Source organism: Macaca mulatta, chromosome 3 (genome assembly GCF_049350105.2).
Source record: "Macaca mulatta isolate MMU2019108-1 chromosome 3, T2T-MMU8v2.0, whole genome shotgun sequence".
NCBI classification, from domain to species: Eukaryota; Metazoa; Chordata; class Mammalia; order Primates; family Cercopithecidae; genus Macaca; species Macaca mulatta.
Window position 1 is genome coordinate 103,736,577 of NC_133408.1, and position 24,562 is coordinate 103,761,138.

Genomic DNA, 24,562 nt, shown 5'->3' on the forward strand with positions numbered 1-24,562 from the left:
TCCAGCTTCTGCCAGTTTTGTTAAGCTTGTTGACACCAAGCTGGTTTAAGACACTGGGTGGCATTTCTGTTAGCTTCTTTGTCTCAGCATGGCTGGTATAATGGTCAAAGTGTTTGCTGCTAGAGATGTCTGAACATTGGGATTGTTAGTGTAGATCACCATTCCTTGGTTTGTAAACATACCTCTTTAATATCAGAGATATTGCTTATTCCTACTTTCTTTCAGGAGAACTAAAGATTTTTTTAATCATCTGTTGCAATAGATAATGTTTGCTGTATCATCTGAGGGCAGTTCCTTTTTACCAATGCACAATTGTGCTTGAAATTTGGCAAGTTTTTCTCGGTTTGTGAAGGCTTTTTCATTTTATAATGAAAACGGAAGTGGAATTTCGTGAGTGGAAATAAAACTTCGTGCGGTATTGGGGTTGGCACTAGAGGTCTCAGGCAGACCAGCTGAAAGGCCAGTTTCTGACTTTAAAGGGAAAGCTTCTAACATTAGTTAATTCACAATAATGTTTGTTCTAGTTTTTTTTTTCTTTTGTAATAAAATTAAGGCTTTTCTCTTCTATTTCTAATTTACTAATCATTTTTTAAAATCATTGAATTTTATCAAATTCTCCATTGAGGTTATTCTCTTTTCGTCTGTTAACGTGCTTAGTTACATATGGATTTTCTAATATGAAACTCTCCTAGCATACCTGGGATAATAAATCTAACTTGGATATGTTGTATTATCTTTGTTATGCACACAATCAAATCTGATTTGCTAATACTTTGTTGAGAATTTTTAATGAATATCCTTGAGTGAAATAGTCCTGTAATATATTTTGTTATATTGTTTCTAGTTGTCCAGGTCATGTTGGTTCCAAAGAATAAGAGAGAATTCCTATCAGTTGGCCTTAATAAACAAATGGAATTATGAATAGCCTCTGGGAATCTAAGCTATATATAAGTTGAAGAACTTCAGAATTGGCTACTTCTAACTCACTCTGGTCCTCAAAATTTAAATATAGATACTTATGTCCCATAGCAGATTCTGGACTTTTACCAAGCACCTGAAATGATTCTGATAAAGATAATCTACTGACTATGCTTTTGAAAAACATTACCGTGGTACAGAAGAGTTCTTGGCTTTCATTTGCCCTTGCAGCAATCCAGACCTGAGACAAGCTCCACAGCACTACATGGTGGAGATTTTAGTGAAAGAGTTGAAGAGGCAAAATGCCCTTGCTTCCCTAGCATCTTAATAGGATGCCCACGGTTTGCAGATGCCCTGGTTTATGTCTATGATTCCAGCATTAAAAAAAAAAAAAAAAAAAAAAGTCTCAACTTGGATGTTCTTTTGGAAGCCTTCATGTTATAGTTTCTCTTCTTCTTTACGGCAAGACAGGCCTCAGGTTGCCTCAGGCTTGTAAGACGACTCCTCTCCTACGTGAATTTATTCCCCCAGCTCTAAATGCTAAGTGAAAAGCAGAGTTTGAGAGGGTATGGAACGGAGAAAACTTATCTTTAAACCAAAGCTAAATATCCTTGCATTTCATCGTATTCAGTTAGTTTACTGGATGCAAAATCTATGTAGGAATGTGGGCCAAAGCCCTAGTTATTAATACTCTAAAATTTTATTTTGCCTGTAAAAGTCTATTATAGCCATGGTGAGCTAGAAGAAGTCTGGAGTTTGGACTACAGAAGGAAAATAAAATCTTCCTACTACAACTAACACATAATAATAAATAAAATACGTAAATTCTAGATTTTACTCTTCCAATCTACCCAAGTCCAAGATAAGGCCTCAGGTGTCACAAATCAAAATTTGCCAACTGAGGAATAAAGGTAGCCTGAGAGGTACTACTGATATGAAATGTCTAAGTACTAATATCATTTATTTTTCACAATTCTTTTCCTTGAGGACCACGAAACTACCTTCATTTCAACAGAAGTTAATTATAAGCCTATCTATTTTCAGAAGTTCAATTTACATGCTAATATTCATGACTAAATAATCTATCCTTACCTTTGAAAGAACAGTTTAAAATAGACATTCAATGAAATGTTATTTCAAATAACTGTACAGAAATGTAAGAACTAGACTTTTAAGCTCTCATTTTAACAATATGAAATAAGATACACTGGCAGTATCTTATGTAAGAAAACTTATAATTTCATTCATATATCAAACAATACACTTCTGGAATAAACCTGAACATTAGAGGTACCTACTTCTACATTACTTAGGCTTGAAAACCCTCTCTTTGGTTCCAACACTATCATCCTTTTCAATTCTTCCTCTGCAATTACTTTCTTACTCTTTCTTTACGGTTCCATTTTACCACTACTGCCTCATCACCACAGAAGTGCAGCCACTTCTTGAGCACTATGTGCCAGGTGTTGCTGTGACAGCACTACATGAATTAACTCATTTAATCTTTGTAACAAACTTCTGAGAAAACAAATTTTTCCCTAACTATATAGATGAGAAAAATGAAGCACAGAGAAGGTAAGCTGATAATTGGCGGCACTGGTATTTCAACCTAAATGGTCATTTTAACCATTCATTAGAGCTGTTGTTCACAAATTACCTCACACCTTCAAATATCTGCCACCTGGTTACATAATCTCATGTCTCTTCTTTTTGAATTCACTTAACATACTGAGCCTAGACAATCTCTATAACTAAAACATTTTCCCATTCAATTATCTAGTTTACCTAAAATTAGTTTTAAAATACAGATCAAATGTGTGCAAACCAGGGGTCCAAGATTTTCTTTATACCCATTCTCTTTTCTGGCCTCATCAGCCATTTCATCCATCACACAAACACTAAGCTGGAGGTGATCTGGATTGCATTTTTAACCTCTCCCAGGGCCTAACACAATGCCTGAATGTAACAGCTGTCAGAAATGTTTGCTAGATTAATAATTCAAAGACTTTATGGTTCTTCTGATACCTGGCTGTAGGTTACTGTTATGCCAGGATTCCTGGTGTTTACAAAGAAATCTTACTACTTCCTTTATAATAGTAAAATAGCATTGTTTAAACATTCAAAAATTCACCCATGACAAAATAAGGCATTTCAGAATACTCAAATCGATTGTTTTTCTCTTTTCTTTAGCAAAATAGTAGCAACTGATAGCATTTCCAACATTGTGATTAAAAACATGAAAGTATTTTTAATACTACCAAAAATTTTATTACTCACCTGTTGAGGAGTAATGGTATCTCTATAACTTGGTAAAATTTTTAGGGTGACACTTCCACTAATATTTTTCAGTAATTCTTGTAATTCCTTTGGATTGTTTCCAACCTCATGTCCATTGACTTCTTTAATTATATCTCCCACATGAAGTAGACCTTGTCGATCTATCATTCCCCCATGGAGGATTCGGGCGATTACCAGATCATTATTTTCCACCCTAAATGTCACGCCCTATGAGAAATAAGAAAGAGATTTCTCATTTATTAGGGAGAAATGCTTAAATATTCATGAACATATGTAAGAAAATAATTGTAAAACTATGTAAAATGAATCATTCTTACTTTTCATATGTTCTCTCCTGTTTCAATATTTCACTCCCATTAAAGTGTGTACTAGTATAGTTTATTACACTAGTGGATAGGATGTATCTTACAGGCTAAATGGAAACTCAGAGCAAAAAAAGGTATTTTGTGCATTCTGATGGATTTATTCCTGGCTTTTCCTTTTTTGCACTCACTGTTCTTATAGTCAGATCCAGAAGTAATAATTTTACCAAGGAATAGTAAACTTCACTACTTAGAGAGTCCTAGTATGGCTTCAATTTTTAATAACAACTTCCTTTTATATTTTGATACTGTCAGTATTTCTTCAAAGGGCAGTTCATGCCTTCAAAGGGTAGGAAGAAACATAGTAGTGATCTTCTGAAATTTTTTGCTACCCTTTGCCATATTTCTACTTCTAGCTCAGTTTAACTTTTCATTTTGGTTTAATTTTGCAGACTAAACCAAATTGAGAGAGCATCAGCTGTGTCTTTATACACAGGCCAAATAAGAATACAGCTTTCATAACATTATGAAAAGGAAAAAAAATGCAATAGAGTAGTGACTGAACCACAAATTATGTCATATTTCAGATTTAATAGGGCACTGATTTATCTATACTCACCAAAGGTTCCCCAGCTCTTTTGTGAATACCAAGAATACGAATGGCATCTACTGGTAATAACTGATTATTGATAGAAGAATTATTCATTTCTGGACTTGATGGAGGTGAATCATAACACTTTGATGCCACAATATCATGGGCCTCCAACAGTGACTATGAGGAGTCAAAATAGCCTGTGGTTATTTACAATACGTTGATGAAATATGTTACTAAAAGTACTTTGTTAGTTCATTATTCCAAGGGCTTACTCAAGGTACATAGTATTAAATTCCCAAATATCAGGTTGATCAAATAAATATATAATTTTTAAGAGATATAAAAATATATAGTTTTATTATCATCAAATAATATCATATTCCTTCTTTGAGATGTGAAGAGATTGACAGAATTTAGTGATGCTTTTTAAAAACTGGCAAGTTCACTGTAAACTGAACCTAGGTTTCCAGTCTGGTACAAAGAAGGTACTGGATTTCATTGCCACCACTGTCATCATATCATTCCATATTTACCATCAATCCTATTTACTAAAATACCATAAAAATTCAAATTCAAATGACATTTTTACCTAACATTGCTATGTTAGTAATATGATATACTTTTTATATGTACAAAACGTCTGTTAAAAGATGTTCAATAGAAAATGGATAAATATTAGCATCTTATATCAGTGACAGAAAATTTTATATTACCAATAAAGGTTTTAGTTTATGAAAAGAATATTTTTTGAGGAAAAAACAAGTCAGTAATAGTCCTGAATATAATGTATTTTTTTAACTCCCAAATTTACTATGCATGTGCTATCAGTATGGGTAGTTTTGATCCAGCTTTCTAGGAATTGCTTTTTTTCTTTTTTTTTGAGACGGAGTCTCACTCTGTCACCTAGGCTGGAGTGCAGTGATACGATCTCGGCTCACTGCAATCCCCACTTCCCAGGTTCAAGTGATTCTCCTGCCTCAGTCTCCCAAGTAGCTGCGACTACAGGTGTGTGCTACCATGCCCAACTAATTTTTTGTATTTTTAGCAGAGATGGGGTTTCACCGCATTAGCCAGGATGGTTTCGATCTCCTGACCTCGCGATCCACCCACCTTGGCCTCCCAAGGAATTTCTTAATTAATACTAAAATGTTAATTTTTTTTTTCATTTCTTATCCTAAAAGAATACTTTTTAGGCCAGGCATGGTGGCTTATGCCTGTAATCCCAGCAGTTTGGGAGGCTGAGGCAGGTGGATCATGTGAGGTCAGGAGTTCAAGACCAGCCTGGCCAACATGGCGAAACTCTGTCTCTACTAAAAACACAAAAAATTAGCTGGGCATGGTAGCATGTGCCTGTAATCCCAGCTACTCGGAAGGCTGAGGCAGAATTGCTTGAACCTGGGAGGCGGAGGTTGCAGCGAGCTGAGATTGTACCATTGTACTCCAGCCTGGGCAACAAGAGTGAAACTCTGTCTCAAAAAAAAAAAAAAAAAAAAAAAAGAAGAATTTTTACTGCAACTGTGCATATTCAACATAAAACTAAGTTTAAACATTCTTGAGGGGCTGGATAGAATCCAAGTTCAAAAACAATAAATCAAAATAAAAGCAAAAAATATTAACAGGTTCGGGATAAAAGCAATCAGGATAATTGGTAATTTCTGGTCATTTCATAAAACAATTCGCAAAACACTGGAGAAAAAAATTCAATAAAAACAACTCACAAATATATATGTAAGGATTCTTCCTATAAATGCTGGAAATTGCTAACCTGGGCTGCTTAGTTTTCTACCCTATATCCTCCTTAGGCAGTATTATTTTCTCCCATGACTTGAGCCACTACTTACGCACTGACAACTCTTAAATTTCTATCTCTAGTTCAGAATTCTCATGTGCTTCAGATTTTTATAGTAAAAATTTGCCCACAACTCGTCAAAGTCACGGCAATTTGAAAATTAAAAAAAGGGACTGTAAAACATTAAAACATTGAATAAAAAAACCACAGATCCACAATTCTATTTTAAAAAAAAGACTGAAAAAATTCATTTGTTACCACTTGAAACTGCAATTTTAAACAGCTCTTCACTTTGAAACTTAGTAAAAGGAAGGTTCAAGTACATTCCTGCCTCTTCAGTAGGAAATGCACTAAGCAGCCCAGTTGATGAGAAGCTCAACATTATGGAAGAATACTAGCTAATAATGTAGAATAGAAAAACATCATTTTGCAACCTCTGATGAAAGTGCTGATTTACAACCCAAAAGCTAGAAGAAGATGAAAAATAACAAAAATTAGAGCTGAGCTGAAGAAAACTGAGACACAAAAAACCTTTCAAAAGATCAACGAGGCTGGGCATGATGGCTCACGCCTGTAAACCCAGCACTTTGGGAAGCCAAGGCAGGTAGATCACCTGAGGTCAGGAGTTTGAGACCAGCCTGGCCAACACAGTGAAACACCATTTCTACTAAAAATACAAAAATTAGCTGGGCATCGTGGCACGTGCCTGTAGTCCCAGCTACTCAGGAGGCTGAGGCAGGAGAATCGTTTGAACCTGGGAGGTGGAGGTTGCAGAGAACCGAGATCGTGCCACTGTGCTCCAGCCTAGGTAACACAGTGAGTCCATCTCAAAAAGTAAATAAATACATAAATAAATTTTTTTAAAAAAATCAACGAATCCAGGAGTTGGTTTTTTGAAAAAATTAATAGACAAGTCACTAGCTAGACTAATAAAGAGAGGAGAGCCAAATAAACATAATTAGAAATGATGAAGGGAATGTTACTAGTGAATCCATATAAATAAAAACAACCATGAGAAACTACTATGAACACTTCCATGCACACAAACCAGAAAACTTAGAAGAGACAGACAAATTCCTAGACATATACAACCTCCAAAGACTGAGCCTGGAATAAACTGATTCCCTGAATAGACCAATAACAACCTCTGAAATTGAATCAGTAATAAATAGTCTATCAACCAAAAAAAGCCTGGGACCTAATGGATTCACAGCTGAATTCTACCAGATGTACAAATAAGAGCTGGTACCATTCCTACAGAAAAGTTATTCCAAAAAACTGAGGAAGAACTCCTCCCCAACTAATTCTATGAGGCCAGCCTCATCTTTGTATCAAAACCTGGCAGAGACACAACAGAAAAAGAAAACTTTAGGCCATATCCTTGACAAACATTAATGCCAAAATCCTCAACAAAATACCTGCAAACCAAATCAATCAGCACATCAAAAAGCTAATCCACCATGAGTCAAGTAGTCTTCATCCCCAGAATGCAAGGTCTGTTCAACATTTGCAAATCAATAAATGTGACTCATCACGTAAACAGAACTAAAGACAAAAACTACATAATTACCTCAATAGAGCAGAAAAGGCTTTCAATAAAATTCAACAACCCTTCATGTTAAAAATTATCAATTAACTAAGTATTAAAGGAACATACCTCAAAATAATAAGAGCCATCTATGATAAACCCACAGCCAACATTATACTGAATGGGCACCTGTAAATAATATTGTGGTATCAAATGGAGAAGTCTAAATACGGTATGTGTATTATATGAGATGGAAGTTCACTGAAATAGAAAATTAGAAATAACTAAAGAGTAAAACACGTTTGTGCAAAATGATCTCAAATTAGTAAAAAAATTACATACGTACATTTGTGCATAGAAAAATATGGACAAATATGCACCAAGACAGTAGAGTATTGATCTGGGTAGAAGAAAGGCGATGTCTTCATTTTTGTATTTTTATTTGCTGGTATTCTAAAATTTTTATATGTTACACTTCATATAATGTATGTGCTTACATATTTGTTAAGTTATAAATATTTATTACTAATATGCGGCATTCCTGAAAACCTAGATCCTTCCAGTGTACCACAAACATAAGATGGCCAGTTTCCTTAACATAAATATGTCCAAAACATTCTCTTCTAGTGTTCCTTATCTCATTGAACAGCCATCAATTGTTTAAGTCATAGTGTTATCAATTTCCCATCTCTCTTCCACAACTGTCATATGCAACCAATCACTAAATCCTGTTGATTTTACTGATTAAAGCTTGAAAGTGTTTAAATTTCTTAGTATCTATATGTACTGCCATCATAATTTCTTGCCTTGGAACTTAACCATCTCATTTCACAAACCTGACCTTTCCCTGGTTAATACCCAACCCATACCTAAAGTTTCCCATTGTCCTTAGGATAAAGTCCAAATAATTCAGTTTGTCTTCATAAGGACTCAGTCAACTGGGACCTGCACAGGAGATGTCTCTGAGATATGTGTCCATATTTCTTTTGTACCTAAGATACTAATTTATGTCGGAACCATCTCACATCTCACTATAAACCTTCATATTTTGCAGTAACATTGTTGAAGAGTCACATAAAAATCTTTGGCTGAGAAAGAGCAAAAGGCTGTTACCATTTGATTTTCAGTGCTAAGATTTGCAGAGAGCAGGTGACATTTACTTTATTCTATCCCAGCACCATTCTTTTTCCACTAAAATGCAATGTCCCAGTCATAAATCAAGTTACCATATATGGCTGGGATGTATTTATCGGGGATTTCCATTCTTTTCAATGAGTTAATTTTTCTAACACCTTCCCCAATACCACACTGTCTTAATTATTATATGTTACAAGAAATCTTGCCTGCCTTTTCTCTTCTGAAATGCATTCTTCTTTGTAAAACTGATGAACTCGTCATTGGTACATGCCATTGCTAAAATCATACTTATTTCTGTACCTGAGGAGATTATGTTATATAATGGTTTCTATACTGTCACAGCTCTCTTATGTTCCATGGTCACTGACTGCACAACAATCTTGAGAAGCAATACCAAAAAGTATTGACTAAGAAACAGAATGGTAGCAAGGAAGAAAAAAATCCATTATCATAGTGAGGAAAATGGCTCCAGCATGTGGTCTGATGGTGAATTAAGGCTGTTTTCTTTAATGGCACAAAGGAAAATCCATTGTGATGTATTTCTGCAACAGTGTACATTTATGTAGCACTGTAGTTACATACGTCTGTTTATATATCCTCAGCATATCAGGACATTAAAATACCAAGGTTGGAATTTACATACTTACCTATTATAGCCCTAAATAATCTTTGAAGAAAACATCACCTTAAAGTGGAAAGTAAAGGAGAATACTTTGGGAATACAGGGAACTTGAGAGTTAAGTGATAGGGAAAGTCACCTGGAAGTGAGGCTCTTTGAGTATACCAACCAGTTCTGCCACATTTTCATCCACATTTATTAGAGGAGTGATGTCTTCAAGAATTTCATTGACTAATTCCAAGTTATTGTCACTGACAGCTTCTAGTTTGGAATCTTCTAGCCTCTCATGAGCCTGAAAAAATAACAGTGTATTAAAGTAATAATACTTACTTGTTTTGCACCAGACCATGGTTTATTTCTTTTCCATAAAGTTTTAAAATATATTACTTGGAGGTTTAATTCATGTAAACCAAATTTAATATTTCAACCAGAGGCAATATATAGATTTTACAGTAAGTATACCAACAAATATAATAAATCTTGGCCTCTAGTTCTATCCTGAAAGTCATGAAAAACTCATTTTTATAACTAAACCATAAAAAAACTGGACAGGTCAGCTGACTATTTACAAAACCTATTACAGTCCCTTACCACCAAGAGAATGCATAACAAAAACAAGGAATAGGAATGTGAAAATTATATATGCTAATATTTTTTAAATGATAAAAATAATTTTGAAAACCCCAGAATCCAGAAGCTCATATCTTCCAATGTTGAAAATCAGTGAGAAAAAAAGTCAGTTTAGAGCAGGTGGTCTTTAAATTGGATTTTGAAAGACTACATAATTAGGGAAATGATCCTCTCCTGTCTTTATAAGTAAAGTTGTTTTTTTCTTAATCTCACAATCTTTTTTCACAGAAAATAGACCATGAACCACACTGTTACAGAAAGTAAGTAATTCTAATCATCCTTTCATGGTAGGGGTAAAGCTGAGATTTAAGTTCAAACTGAGAATGAACACTAAGCAGGCTCCATCTTTTAAGCATTCCTTGCTTTTCTGATAAATGGTTGCTATATAATTTTGAAGACAGGAAAAGCATAATTATTAAAATTTAATTCATAAATAAAACCAAGTGGATGGCAAATCTTATATCTTAGGATTCATTTCAAGGATTGCCAAAGAAAAATCCACATTTCAAATGGTAACAGTATCAACTAAACTTTTTCAGATACCTAAACTATAATACTTCAGATGGGGTTTTTTTTTCCCCCATACAGAGTGGACCCTTCAGAGTCCAAATAAAACATTCTAAATTTTTTAAAAGACAATTTTTCTTGTTTAAATCTACTTTTTCTAGGTAATTCACAGAAGTAAAATAAGTTCTTAAGTGGAAAAGAGAGCTACATATTAAGCAAGATTTTAAAGAAAGACCTTAAAAGAAGAAATTCTAAAAGTCATATGAAATACCGAGAAAGAAGAAAAAACTCTTACTAAACAGAAAGAAAAGTATCAAAAGACCAAATGTAATTTAAATAGAGGAAGAAGTTTTATGAGATTTAGATTAAAACAAATTAAACTACGGTGGCTCACGCCTGTAATCCCGGTACTTTGGGAGACCAAGACGGGAGGATCACTTGAGTTCAGAAGTTCAAGACCAGCCTGGCCAACATGGTGAAACCCCATCTCTACTAAGAATACACAAATTAGCCAGGCATGGTGGCGGGCACCTATAATCCCAGCTACCCAGCTAGTCAGGAGGCTGAGGCAGGAGAACTGCTTGAATCCAGGAGGCAGAGGTTGCAGTGAGCCGAGATCATGCCACTGCACAACAGCCTGGGCAACAGAGACTCTGTCTCAAAAAAAAAAAAAAAAAAAAAAAAAAAATTAGACTAGAAAATGCCACAAAAAATGAATATGGGTAAATTTGCAATGTTCTGAACATATAATACAAGCCAGATAAGGATGAGAAGATGAGGACACTCAATATTTATCATAAAAAGATTATCACCATTGGAAAAAAACAGAAAATAATCTACAGAATTAGTTAACTCTTATGAAATAAGCTAGAATTGCCAACTATTTAGATAGAAATACTTGCTGGAATAAACAGCCACTATCTGATTTAGCATCTTTAACCTTGTAATACTCGAATTATTTTAACATAGTATAAAAAGAAAGCTTCGAAGGAAAAAAAAAGGAAGGAAAGAAACTTAACATCTACTGAAGGACTTTCTTTCTGTGTTGGATACTATATTCTAAGTAGTGTGTGTGTGCGTGTGTGTATTCAGCAAAGGTAGGTATATTATACTCACACTATGGACGAAGAAACTGATGCCAAAAAAGGTGAAGTGATTTGCATGAGTTCACATTACTGATGAATGGCAGAGTCGGGTAGTCTAATACCAAGACTTGAACTCCTATCTACTAAAGCTTACTTGACTTCATCTTTATATAGAGAGCCACTCTAACATTAAATTGCAGTTAATTATTCAATCCAATAAATGATGCATTATTCTCATTCACTTAAATGTATGACACATATCTCAGTCAGTTTAATTTAGTTGTTGCTTATTAGCATGGCTCTTCCAGTCTAGATGTGTTAATTCCATTACACCGTATCTATCCTCATAGTTATTTTATACCTCTATGGTTCAGAATACTACTCGTCCCTTAGACTTTCACTCCTTTGCTCTAAGTAAGAGCTATAAAGACCATTTATTTCTTCAGGAAAATGTTATATGATTAGCAACAGTACTTTAGACATCAGCAGTCCTTGGTTTAATTCAGGACTTTGGGACAAGTTAAGGAACAGAAATGATCAATGACTTGAAAACTCCATTCCTTAGTATGTGTATTAACCTGATGCTCCCAAATTGGGTGAGGAGAAGTAGGAATGTGGAAAGACTGATGGCAAGAGGTTGGGGGTCGTGCGGGAGAGTCATGTGAGAGGGCAGAATCATGTTAGAAAAGAATCCCAAAATATCTGAAGATTTCTTCATAGCCTCACAGTTTGGTTCTATGGAAGAAGAGAATCTCACTAGAAAATACAAAACTTGAAGACAGAAAAAAGCTTTTTTTGAAACTGCAGGTCTAAATATATTAACATGGAAAACCAACATACTTGGGGTCAACTGGGATCAATTTTACTTTTTCTAAGAAAGCAAATGCAGGCCCACATTTATTAATATATAGCTTTTTAAGCTCTGAGATGTTGTCAGAAACTTGGAACCTCTAATTCACTTTAAGGTCAGATTTTTTTTTTATTAGCCGTCAAGAGGCAAGTACCAACTTTAATTTAACTAATTAAACTAAAAAAGACAAAAAAAAAAACACGCAAAAAAATCAGAGGAGCAAGTGAGCCATATGCTATTTAAATAAATAAATCTTGTTTCCTTTTTTTTTTTTTATATTAAAGACCACTATTGCAACACTAGCTTAACTCAATAAAAATATATTTCACTTGTCACAAGTGGTTGGAAGAACATTCTATGACTGGCATTGAATATTTGCAGCTGATACAAATATGGCCTAGCCTTCTTAAATATCCTGTTCTGAGGATTTTATTCACCACTGCACCTTTGAGAAATGAACTTCAGAGAAGAAAATGTTCTTTCAGAACTTCTGGGTATTTCACTCAAGGACAATCCAACCATGCTTGCAAACAAAAGTTGTGGGCTATATCTAAAGTGACAAATACCACTTTGAAATAATAATCATATTATTATTATGTGTAGAAAACTGGTCTTTCTAAAACACAAGGGCAATATCATAAATTTTGTTTCTATATTTTGAGAAAAGAGCTATGTATGTAGTAGTTACTTATTATTTCTTGAAAAAGCTAAGTAAATGGGAAATAAGTTTGGCTGTGATCAAGCGCCACCCTCTTCTTTTATTCTAGAGACCTAAAACTCAAGATCAACATAGGTCCACAAATACTCAAAAACAAAGAAGAATTTTTGAGCAGACAGTAGAAATGAGACAGAGAGAATGGAGAACTCAATTTCTATTTTGTTTCTGCATACATTATATCAAAAAGGATGAGCTCTGTTGCTCTGAAAAAAATAAAAAAAGATGAGCAAGTATAAGTAAATCAGAATGGAATTCTCTAGTGAGTAAAGAACATACCAGAAATCACCTAGTTAACCAAAATACAAACTCAGAGATTAGATAAGTTACATATCAAGGTACTCAGGAAACTTCTAAATAGCACTGCTGAGCTTCTCTTAGATACATCTGTAGAATTAGGAGAACCACACAGAGGTCAAACAACTAGAAAAGGGAATCTGTTAAATTTTTAAAAGAAAAAAGAACATTTTAAAAGCTTGGCTTTAATAGTAGTCAGAGGAAATACAAAATAACCTTTTTATAACCTTTGAGTGGGAAAGATCTTTCCAACTATAACACAAAATCTGAAAGATACATACATTATTTCAAAAAAGGCCCAATAAAATTAACTTCATGAACGTCTTAAATTTCTCATCAAAAATCGACAAAGTCAAAATACTAATGACAAACTAGCATCAAAACACAAATCATATTCAAGACAGAAAGCTAATGTCCCTACTTATGAAGGACTTCTACAAATCAATAAGAAAAAGATCAATGACTCATTAAGAGAACTGGGTGAAGAGTTTGAGCAAAAAATTCACAGAAAGAAAAATTCAGGAACCTGTCTTTAAAAATTTAATTTTATATTTCTAATTGACACATATTGTACATATTTATGGTGTACAATGTGATGTTTCAATACATGTGTATACATAGTATAATGATCAAATGGGGTAATTACCATATCCATTATTTTAAATATTTATTTTTTGGGGGATGACAACATTCAAAATCTTCTCTTCTAGCTATTTTGAAATATGTATTACATTGTTACTTGCAATAGTCACCTACTGTGTATCGAATATCTCAAACATATGAAAAGACACACAACTTCACTCATAAGAGTGAAAACTAAAACTAAAAAACTAAAACTAAAACTATAATGAAATACCTTTTCTCTTTATCAGATTGGCAGAGATAAAAATTCTGATGAGTGAGAATGTGGGAGAAGACAGACATTTTGACATATTTTTTCTAGTGGGAACATACACTGGTAAGCAAATTGACCATATCCACCAAAATTACAGTGATTCTTTTTTTTTTTTTTGAGATGGAGTTTTGCTCTTGTTGCCCAGGCTGGAGTGCAATGGCACAATCTCGGCTCATTGCAATCTTTGCCCCCTGGGTTCAAGCGATTCTCCTGCCTCAGCCTCCCGAGTAGCTGGGATTACAGGCATGTGCCACCACGCTTGGCTAATTTTTGTATCTTTAGTAGAGACGGGGTTTCTCCATGTTGGTCAGGCTGGACTCGAACTCCTGACCTCAGGTGATCCACCCACCTCAGCCTCCCAAAGTGCTAGGATTACAGGTGTGAGCCACCATGCCCAGCCTTACACTGATTCTTTTCAGATCTATCCTAAAAAGGGCTGTGTGTGTGTGTGTGTGTGTATACAAAATAACACACAGTAAGATTACACATTACAGCATAACTTGTAAGAAAAAGGCCATCTAAATACCAGAAGGCTGACTCAAAAAACCTGACATATCCATACAATAAAATACTATGTCACATTTACAAAGAATAAAGTTGTTACACAGGTACTGATATAAAATCTTATGCAAAAAATCAAGGTTTAGGATAGCAGTATAAACCCACAACTTCCATTATATTTACTAGTGAAAGATTAGATACTTCGCTTTAAGAGCAGAAACAAGACAAAGATGTCCACTCTCATCACTTCCATTTAACATCTGTACTGGAGGTTACAGCCAGGACAATTAGGCAAGAAAAATAAAAGAGTCATTCAGGTTGAAAAGAAATAACACTGTCTATATTCAGATGACATGACCTTGTATTTAGAAAATCTGAAGGAATTCACTAAAAGACCATTTGAATAAAAAATTAAGTTCAGCAAGGTTGCAAGATATATAAGATCAATTTACAAAACTCAATTATATTTCTATACACTAGCAATGAAAAATCTGAAAATGAAATTTAAAAAACAAGTCCATTCATAACAGCATTCAAAAGAATAAATACCTAGGAGTATAATTAACAAAATAAGTGCAAGACTTACACTCTGAAAATTACAAAACATTGTTGAAAGAAATTAAAGATTTAAATAAATGTTCATGGATTAGAAGACTTAGCACTGTTAAGATGGCAATACTCCCCAGAATGAACTACGGATTCAATGCAAGGCCTATTGGAATCCTCAGTGACATGTTTACAGAAATTGACAAACTGATTCTAAAATTCTTACAGAGTTGCAAAGGGATCCAGAACAGTGAAAACAATCCTGAAGAAGAACAAAGTAGGAGTATTTACATTTCCTGATTTCAAAACGTACTACACAAGAGTTATCAAAACATGATGTTGACACAAGGAAAGATCAATAGATCAATGGAATAGAACTGGAAGTAAAAAAAAAAAAAACATGTCAGTGGCCAACTGTTGCATGTTAGACAAAGGTGCCCAAAACCACTCAACGGGGAAAAATATTCCCTTCAACAAATGGTGCTGAAACACCATATGAAAGGATAGTCTCTTCAACAAATGGACTAGAGAAGCACAAGTAAAAGACAGAAGTTGGTGCCTAACATATAATATATAAAAAACTAACTTAAAATAGATCCAACACCTAAATGTAAGAGCTAAAACTATAAAACTCTTCCGAAACATGGGTAAATCTTCATGACCATGGATTTAGCAAAGGATTCTTACATATGAGACCAAAATCACAAGGCAACAAAAGACAAAAAGACAACTTGGACTTCATCAAATTAAAAGCTTCTGTGCTTCGGCCGGGCATGGTGGCTCACGACTGTAATCCCAGCATTTTGGAAGGCCGAGGTGGACGGATCACGAGGTCAGGAGATCGAGACCATCCTGGCTAATACGGTGAAACCCCATCTCTACTAAAAACACAAAAAATTAGCAGGGCATGGTGGTGGGTGCCTGTAGTCCCAGCTACTCAGGAGGCTGAGGCAGGAGAATGGCATGAACCTGGGAGGCAGAGTTTGCAGTGGGCCGAGATCGTGCTACTGCACTACAGCCTGGGCGACAGAGTGAGACTCCATCTCAAAAAAAAAAAAAAAAAAAAGAACTACTTCTATGCTTCAAAAGGCACTATGAAGAAAAGTAAAAAGACAATCTATATAATGGGAGAAATATTTGCAAATCATATATCTGATAAAAGACTTGTACCTAGAATACATAAAAGACTCTTACAACTTCATAATAAAAATAAATATGACTCAATTTAAACATGGGCAAAGAATCTAAATAGATATTTCTCCAAAAAATATGTACAAATGGTCAACAAGCACACGAAAAGATGCTCAACATCATTATTCTCCGGGGAAACACATATCAAAACCACAATAAAATACCACTTCATACCCACCAGGACAGTTAAGAACCAAAAAATCAAATATCAAGTGTTGAAGATGATACAGAGATATCAGAACTCTTGTACACTACTGGTGGGAATAAAAAATGGTACAGCTACTGTGGATAACAGTCTGGCAGTTCCTCAACGAGACAGAGTTACCTAGTTATATACTCAGGAGAAATAAAAACTATGTCTACATAAAAGTGTATCCAAGAATATTTATGGCAGCACTATTCATAATATAGGTTGAGTATCCCTAATCCAAAAATCTAAAATCCAAAATGCTACAAAATCTGAAACTGAGAATTTTCCTAAATTAATGATGGACACCAAACCACAGATCCAGGGGGCTCACAGAACACTGTGCAGGATAAAAACCCAGAATTCTAAGTGTAGGTGTATTATATTCAAACTGCAGAAAATTAAAAACAAAATATTGAAAGAACAGGTGTTGGGGGGAACCTTACCTGTAGAGGAGCAAGCATAAGAATTATATTGAACTCTTCAGGAAACATGCAGAGAATAGAGTGAAATCTTTAAAATGTTGAAAAACAAAACAAAACAAACACCTCCACCAACCTGGAATTATCTATCCAGTAAAGTTATCATTCAAAAGTAAAAAACAAAACAAGACAAAACAAAAAGGACTTTTTCAAACAAAAATTGAGAATATTTGTTACTAGTACACCTGTCTTGCAAGAAATGTTAAAAGACATTCATCAGAAAGAAGGAAAACAATGTAAGTGCAAAACTTGGGTCTATATAAAGAAGAGTGCTAGAGACAGGGAAAAAAAGGTAAAATAAAATCTTTTACTTTTCTTATTCCTAATTGATTTGATAATAGTTTTATTCACAACAAGGTATTGGATTATTACAGCTTATGAATAAATGAAATGAATGATAGCAATATTATATGGGACAGGAGGGAGAAACTGGAAGCACTGTTATTTATAAGGTAGTTGCACTACCCATGAAGTGGTATGGTGTTATTTGAAAGTATATTAGACTGCAAACGACTGCGAAATCAAGAACTGCTAAAAGGTTTTTTTTAAAAGTCTAATTAATATGCTAAGAGAGGAGAAAAAGTTGAAATCACATGCAATGTTTAGTTAAAACAGAGAAAAAAAACACAAAATGAGTGAGAGACACAAGGAAAAAAGGAAGGCAGGCAGGCAAGCAGGCAACAAATACAAAACAGTAATAGTATGAAAGATATTAATCAAATTATATCAATAAACATGTAAACATCAATGATCTAAAGCACTTAAAAGAGACTGTCAGCTGGGTGCGGTGGCTCGCGCCTTAATCCCAGCATTTCGGGAGGCTGAGGTGGGCGGATCACAAGGGCAAGATATCGAGACCATTCTGGCCAACATGGTGAAACCCATCACTACTAAAAATACAAAAATTAGCTGGGCGTGCCTGTAATCCCAGCTACTTGGGAGCCTGAGGCAGGAGAATTGTTTGAACCAGGGAGTCTGAGGTTGCAGTGAGCCAAGATGGCGCCACTGCACTCAAGCCTGGCAACAGAGTGAGACTCCATCTAAAAAAAAAACAACAAAAAAACCCACAAAAAAACCAGACTGTCAGAGTGAATAAAAAAAGATGGAATTATATGTTTTCTACCAGAAACTTACTTTAAATACAAAGATACAGAGAGATTAAAATTAAAGGTATGGAGAAAGACATATCATGCTAACATTAACTAAAAGAAAACTGGAGTAGCTATATTAATTTCAGACAGGGCAGACTTCAGAGCAAGAAAAATTATTGGGAACAAAGAGAAGCATTACATAATGATAAGAGTTAATTTTCTGAGATGATATAACAATCTTAGTGAATGTGTGTTTAACAAAAGAGCACTAAAATATGGGAGGTAAAATCTGACAGAACTGCAAAAAGAGATAGGTTAATCTACTATTATGGTCAAAGGTTTCAACATTCTACTAGTAGTATAGGCATAGCTCAGAGATACTGCAGGTTCTGCTCTAGATAACCACAGTAAAGCAAAAACTGCAACAAAGTAAATCACACAACTTTTTTTGTTTCCCTGTGCATATAAAAGTTATGTTTACATGACAAGGCGGTCTATTAAGTAAGCAACTGCAAGGTGTCTAAAAGACGATGTACATATCTTAATTTAAAAATACTTGAAAGGTTAAAATGCTAATGATCAGAGCCTTCAGAGAGTTGAAATCTTTTTGCTAGCATAAGGTCGTGCCTTGATGCTGATGGCTGCTGACCGATCAAGGTGGTGGTTGCTGAAGGCTTGGGTGGCTGTGGCAATTTCTTAAAATAAGACAATAATAAGGTTTGCCACATTGATGGACTCTCCTTTCATGAAAGATTTCTCCATAGCATGCAATGTTGTTTGACAGTATTTTATCCAAGTGAAACTTCTTGCAAAATTGGAGGGTGTTGATTTTAGATCTTTCCTGTTTTCTCCTGTGGGTATTGGTGCTATAAATTTCCCTCCAAACACCGCTTTAGCTGTGTCCCAGAGATTCTGGTACATTGTGCCTTTGTTCCCACTGGTTTCAAAGAACTTACTTATTTCTGCCTTAATTTTCTTATTTACTCAGTAGTCATTTAGGAGTAGGTTGTTCAATTTCCATGTAGTTGTATGGTTTTGAGTTTCTTAATCCTGAGTTCTAATTTGATTGCACCGTGGTCTGAGAGACTCTTTGTTATGATTTCTGTTCTTTTGCATTTGCTGAGGAGTGTTTTACTTCCAATTATGTGGTTGATTTTAGAAGAAGTGCTATGCAATGCCAAGAAGAACGTATATTCTGTTGATTTGGGGTGGAGAGTTCTGTAGATGTCTATTAGGTCCACTTGGTCCAAAGCTGAGTTCAAGTCCTATATATCCTTGTTTATTTTCTGTCTTGTTGATCTGTCTAATATTGACGGTGGCATGTTAAAGTCTCCCATTATTATTGTGTGGGAGTCTAAGTTTCTGTAGGTCTCTAAGAACTTGCTTTATGAATCTGGGTACTCCTGTATTGGCTGCATATATATTTACGATAGTTAGCTCTTCTTGTTGCATTGATCCCTTTACCATTATGTAATGCCCTTCTTTGTCTTTTTTGATCTTTGTTGATTTAACGTCTGTTTTATCAGAGATTAGGATTGCAATACCTGCTTTTTTTGGCTTTACATTTATATGGTAAATCTTCCTCCATCCCTTTATTTGAGCCTATGTGTGACATTGCACATGAGATGTGTCTCCTGAATACAGCAGACTGGTGGGTCTTGATTCTTTATCCAATTTGCTGGTCTATGTCTTTTAATTGGGACATTTAGCCATTTACATCTAAGGTTAATATTGTTATGTGTGAATTTGATCCCATCATTATAATGCTAGCTGGTTATTTTGCCCATTAGCTGATTATTTATTAAAAAGGCAGTATCTGCACAGGGGAATAAAGTAAAATGCAAAAGTATAGGGTTTGCCTGTATTTCTTCTTCCCTCTCTCCTTTCTTTCTGGAATTACAAACTACATATATATTAAACATTTTCAGTATGTTTCACATATTCTGTTACCTTTTTTTCATTCTTTCTTTTCTATTAGCTTTTGTTTGAATATTTTCTAATAACCTATCTTTAAATTCACTTATTCCCTCTTCTGTTGTGTCTAGTCTTCTATCAGTGAACTAATTTCAGATACTGTATTCTTGATCCTAAATTGTTCATTTGATTATTTTTTATTGATTTTCTAATACTATTTTACATGTCTTTCCTCCTTTCTATTAAAAATACATTAATAAGTTATTTTCAAATCCTTGTGTATAAACGCTAATAAAAGAACCATTTATGGGACTGCCTCTGTTGTTTTTCTCCTGCTTAGTGGCCAGATATTCCTGCCTCTCTGTATATCTAGCAATGTGTACCTCTTTTATCCCTCTACTTTTATACCGAGAGTGCTAACCTGCTGTGACTTACTATTTCTTTCTTGGAAGCGGAATTCCTCCCCTATTTCTGGGATTCTTTTTAACCTACATTATAGGAATATTGAACTACCATTGTTTTTCCTTATTAAGAGTCTGCTTGGATGTTGCATATTATTGGGTAATTCTTTGCTTTATTTCATTTTTATCCTCAAAAGAGTACAGTAGCACCTTACCTGCTCAAAAGTCATCCAACCATTGCAACTGTTAAGAATAATGAACACGATGATCCTCTGAAATGCCAACATCAATGGCACAAAACCAGCAAATTTTTACTCACACCAGTTTTAAAGAATAAGTATACACACACATACACATATCCCATCACCCTGTGTTGTAGTAGTTAGAACACAGAATTTGACGATAGAACACGTGGCCTAAACCTCATCTGTCATTTGCTAGCAGAGAGACCTTAGATACAACACTTATTTACTCTGAGTCTTACTTTTCGATTCAAAAGCTGTTGAAAGATAAAACAGTATATTTTAAATTCATAAAGTTGTTAAGACAAAACAGTGTATTTTAAAGACCTTTGTAAACTGTAAGCATGTTATAAGTGCCTTATTATATAGTTTTTAAATCTATAGATCAAAAGCCATAAATTAAACAAACATGGACATAACAGTGTAACAGATACATGGACAATAAACTGACAATCAACAGAATAACATCAAGAAAAGAGTAAAAAACTATTTTAAAAGTACAATAAGAACCCAGGTAAACTACTTAACATAAACTTAAACAGTTCCTACTAATTTCAACAGACCCTGGAGCTATTACTTTAACACAGCAGGAATTAATGTTTATGACAAGTCTGAATCTGAAATAATACCCTGTATATTATTTTTAAGATATAAAAATATATAATGAACATTGGAAAGGCTATAGTAAAAAATGACTAAAATAAAAATTCCAGTTGTATGATCTGCAAGTGGATTAGTTTCTGCTTAAGGACCTTTATACCATGTGATTTTAGCATGAGTAAATATGTAAATAAAATGAAGAATCTGTATCATTGCCCGGGCCTGGTGGCTCATTTGAGGTCAGGAGTTCGAGACCAGCCTGGCCAACAGGGTGAAACCCCTCCTCTACTAAAAATACAAAAATTAGCCAGGAGCGGTGGCACACGCCTGTAGTCCCAGCTACTTGGGAGGCTGAGGCAGAAGAATCACTTGAACTCAGAAGGCAGAGGTTGCAGTGAGCCGAGATTGTGCCAGTGCACTCCAGCCTGGGTGACAAAGCGAGACTTCCTCTCAAAAAAAAAAAAAAAAAAAAGAATCTGCATCATTAACTGACTCTCACTAGTAGAAAACCTGGTAAAAGGTATTTTTCAGAGGTCTTGGAAGATAACAAGTAATAGACTGTGGCTAAGAAAAAAATCACAGAAGAGAGTGAAATCAACATTCTCATAGCGCAAAAACTAAAAGGAACAAGATGGCTCTACAAAGAAAAGGTCAAAGAAGGCATGTGGCATAGATTCTTGAAAGCAAGAGTCATTTGGGGGAACTCTAAAGAAGTGTATAGCAGGTTTGTAAAATAGGTAATACATTAAGCTTTAGTATATAATAATTATTTAATAAAAATGGTTGTAAAGTATATTTATCAATGAGTTAAAGAGATTACTCCATAGTTGACTAGGGAAACAGGCTTAAAATATCAGGCTTATGCAACAAACAACAAAATTTCAAAAAAGCACTAGATAAAGGAAGTCAATAACTTTAATGAAAAGTAGGTACACGGTGTAATGTAAAAAAAGAAAATCAGTACCCTGCCATTGTTGAAGATGGAAATAGAATCAGGATCTTTTTCACAGGTCCTGTTAAAACACAACTGTGCAGGTGTGATTTCTCTAAACTTTAAAGGCATTATGCCAAAACTAAGAGTCACTTCATCCTGTATTTAAAGTCAGAACAGAAAAGAGAAAAATGGCCTAATTTTTGCATATATTAAGAATTCATTATGTGCTAAGTGTTTTTATTTGCTAACTAAACCTAATGTATATCAACCAAATTCTAAAACAGTAATATCTGAAAATATCTCTGTAAAAACTATTTCCAAAATAATTCAGTAATCTTATGAATAAATCTATTTACCTTGGCAAGTGATTTTACAATAGGATTCTCCATAATTCCCTTGAGGAAAATTAGGTCTATTTCTTCTGCTCCAGTAGATGAGGGCAGCTCTGTAAGGTTTTCCAAGACTTGCTGCATTGCTGCTGAGATAAAAGCAACATAAAAAAACACAAAAAATGTAAATTTCAAGCCGTTGTGAAGTAAAATTATTTTAATAATGCAAATAGACATTAAGAATACTCTTTTGAAAAATAATATTTTAAAAAATGAAATTGTTAAACAGTATGAGTTTCAAATTGACTTCCCAGGAATTAAAAGGAGGATAGATTTTTATATGCAATTTAGACTTTCAGACTACCTTATACACACTTACAACTTTGCACTTGCTTTATATTTTTCAAATTTAAAAACATTACTCGAGAAAAAAAATAGAAAATTCAAATAGACTTATAAGAAGGAGAAAGTCTAATTTAGGAATCAGAAACTTCCTGCAAGCTCAGAACCAGCTTTCGTTGAATTCTATCAATTAATTAAAAAAGAATTAAAACCAATACTTCACAAACTCCTTCAAAAAAAAAAAAGAGAAGAAAAAGAAACACTTTCCAATTCATTCTATGAGACCAATCACCCTGATACTAAACCCAACAACATCACACACACAAAAATTACCGCCAATCTCTCCTAGAAATACAAATGCAAAAATCTTAAACAAAATACTGGCAAACTGAATCCAGCGACATATACAAACAATTGTACATAATGGCCAAGTTCACTTTATCTCAGAAATGCAAGAGTGGTTCAACATATAAAAACTCAATCAATATACTCTATTAATAGAACAAAGAACAAAACCAAATGACATTTCAGACAAAGAAAATCATTAGATAAAACCCAAAACCCTTTCATAATAAAAACATTCACCAAACTAAAAATAGAAGGGAAATTCTTCACTCTGATAAAAGTCTTCTCTATGAAAAACCCACAGCTAGCATCATACTTAATGGTGCTTTTACTCCTAATAAGGAATAAAATAAGGCTGTACACTTTTGGCATTTTTATTCAACTTTGTATTGGAGGTTCTAGACAGGGCTGTTAAGCAAAAAAAGAAAAGAAAAAGAAAATAAAAGACATCCAGACTGGAAAGCAATAAGTAAAACAATTTATATTTGCAGATCATATTATTTTGTATATGGAAAATCCTAATATACAAAAATTTATTATCACTAGTAAGTGCGTTCACCAAGGTTTCAATATACTAGATTAATACAAAACAATCAATATGTTGTTACACATAGTGTATTTCTATACACTAGTGACAAACCATCCAAAAATGAAATTAAGAAAACCATTCCTTTTATAGTAGCATCAAAACCAATAAAATACTGAGAAATAGATGTAACAGAAGTAGTACAAAATTTGTACAATGAAACTATAAAACATCATTGAAAGAAGACCTAAATAAAGGGAATGACATCCCATGTTCACGGATCAGAGGACTTATTATTAAAATGGCAACAGTTCCCAAATTAACCTACAGGTTTAATACACTCCCTATCAAAATCTCAACTGCCTTTTCTTTTTTTTGTAGAAATTGACAAGTTCATTCCATTCATATGGAAACTCGAAAAAACCCAGAATACTCAAAAGAGTCTTCTAAAAGAACAACAAAGTTGGAGACCCCACACTTCTCAATTTCAAAACTTACTAAAAAGCTACAGTAATCAAGACTGTGTGGAACTAGCATATAGACAGACACACAACTAAACAAGAGGCTAGAAACAAATCCATAAATTTATGGTCAATTGATTCTGACAATATGCCAAGACAATGCAATAAAGAAAAAACAGTCTTTTCAACAACTGGTGCTGGGACAACATATATACACGTAAGAGAGTGATGCTAGACCCCTCCTATTATAATCTTAATTTTATTAGTTTTACCTCTTTTTGATGTTTCTTAGAATAAATCAACAA

The 24,562-nt window shown here is 34.2% G+C and overlaps 1 protein-coding gene across 21 annotated transcripts in view; it reads right to left on the reverse strand.

Moving 5' to 3' along the window:
* PALS2 (protein associated with LIN7 2, MAGUK p55 family member) overlaps positions 1-24,562 on the reverse strand; it is a 103,503-nt gene that overhangs the window by 31,962 nt on the left and 46,979 nt on the right. For 14 of the 21 annotated variants that reach the window (XM_077994935.1, XM_077994930.1, XM_015133854.3 and 11 more), the window contains 4 exons: positions 22,611-22,729; positions 9,326-9,478; positions 4,138-4,290; positions 3,196-3,423 (listed from right to left, as the gene is read on the reverse strand). In XM_077994935.1, the coding sequence (XP_077851061.1) occupies positions 3,196-3,423; positions 4,138-4,290; positions 9,326-9,478; positions 22,611-22,727 (651 nt within the window). In that variant the 5' untranslated portion in view covers positions 22,728-22,729. 21 annotated transcript variants of the gene reach the window in all.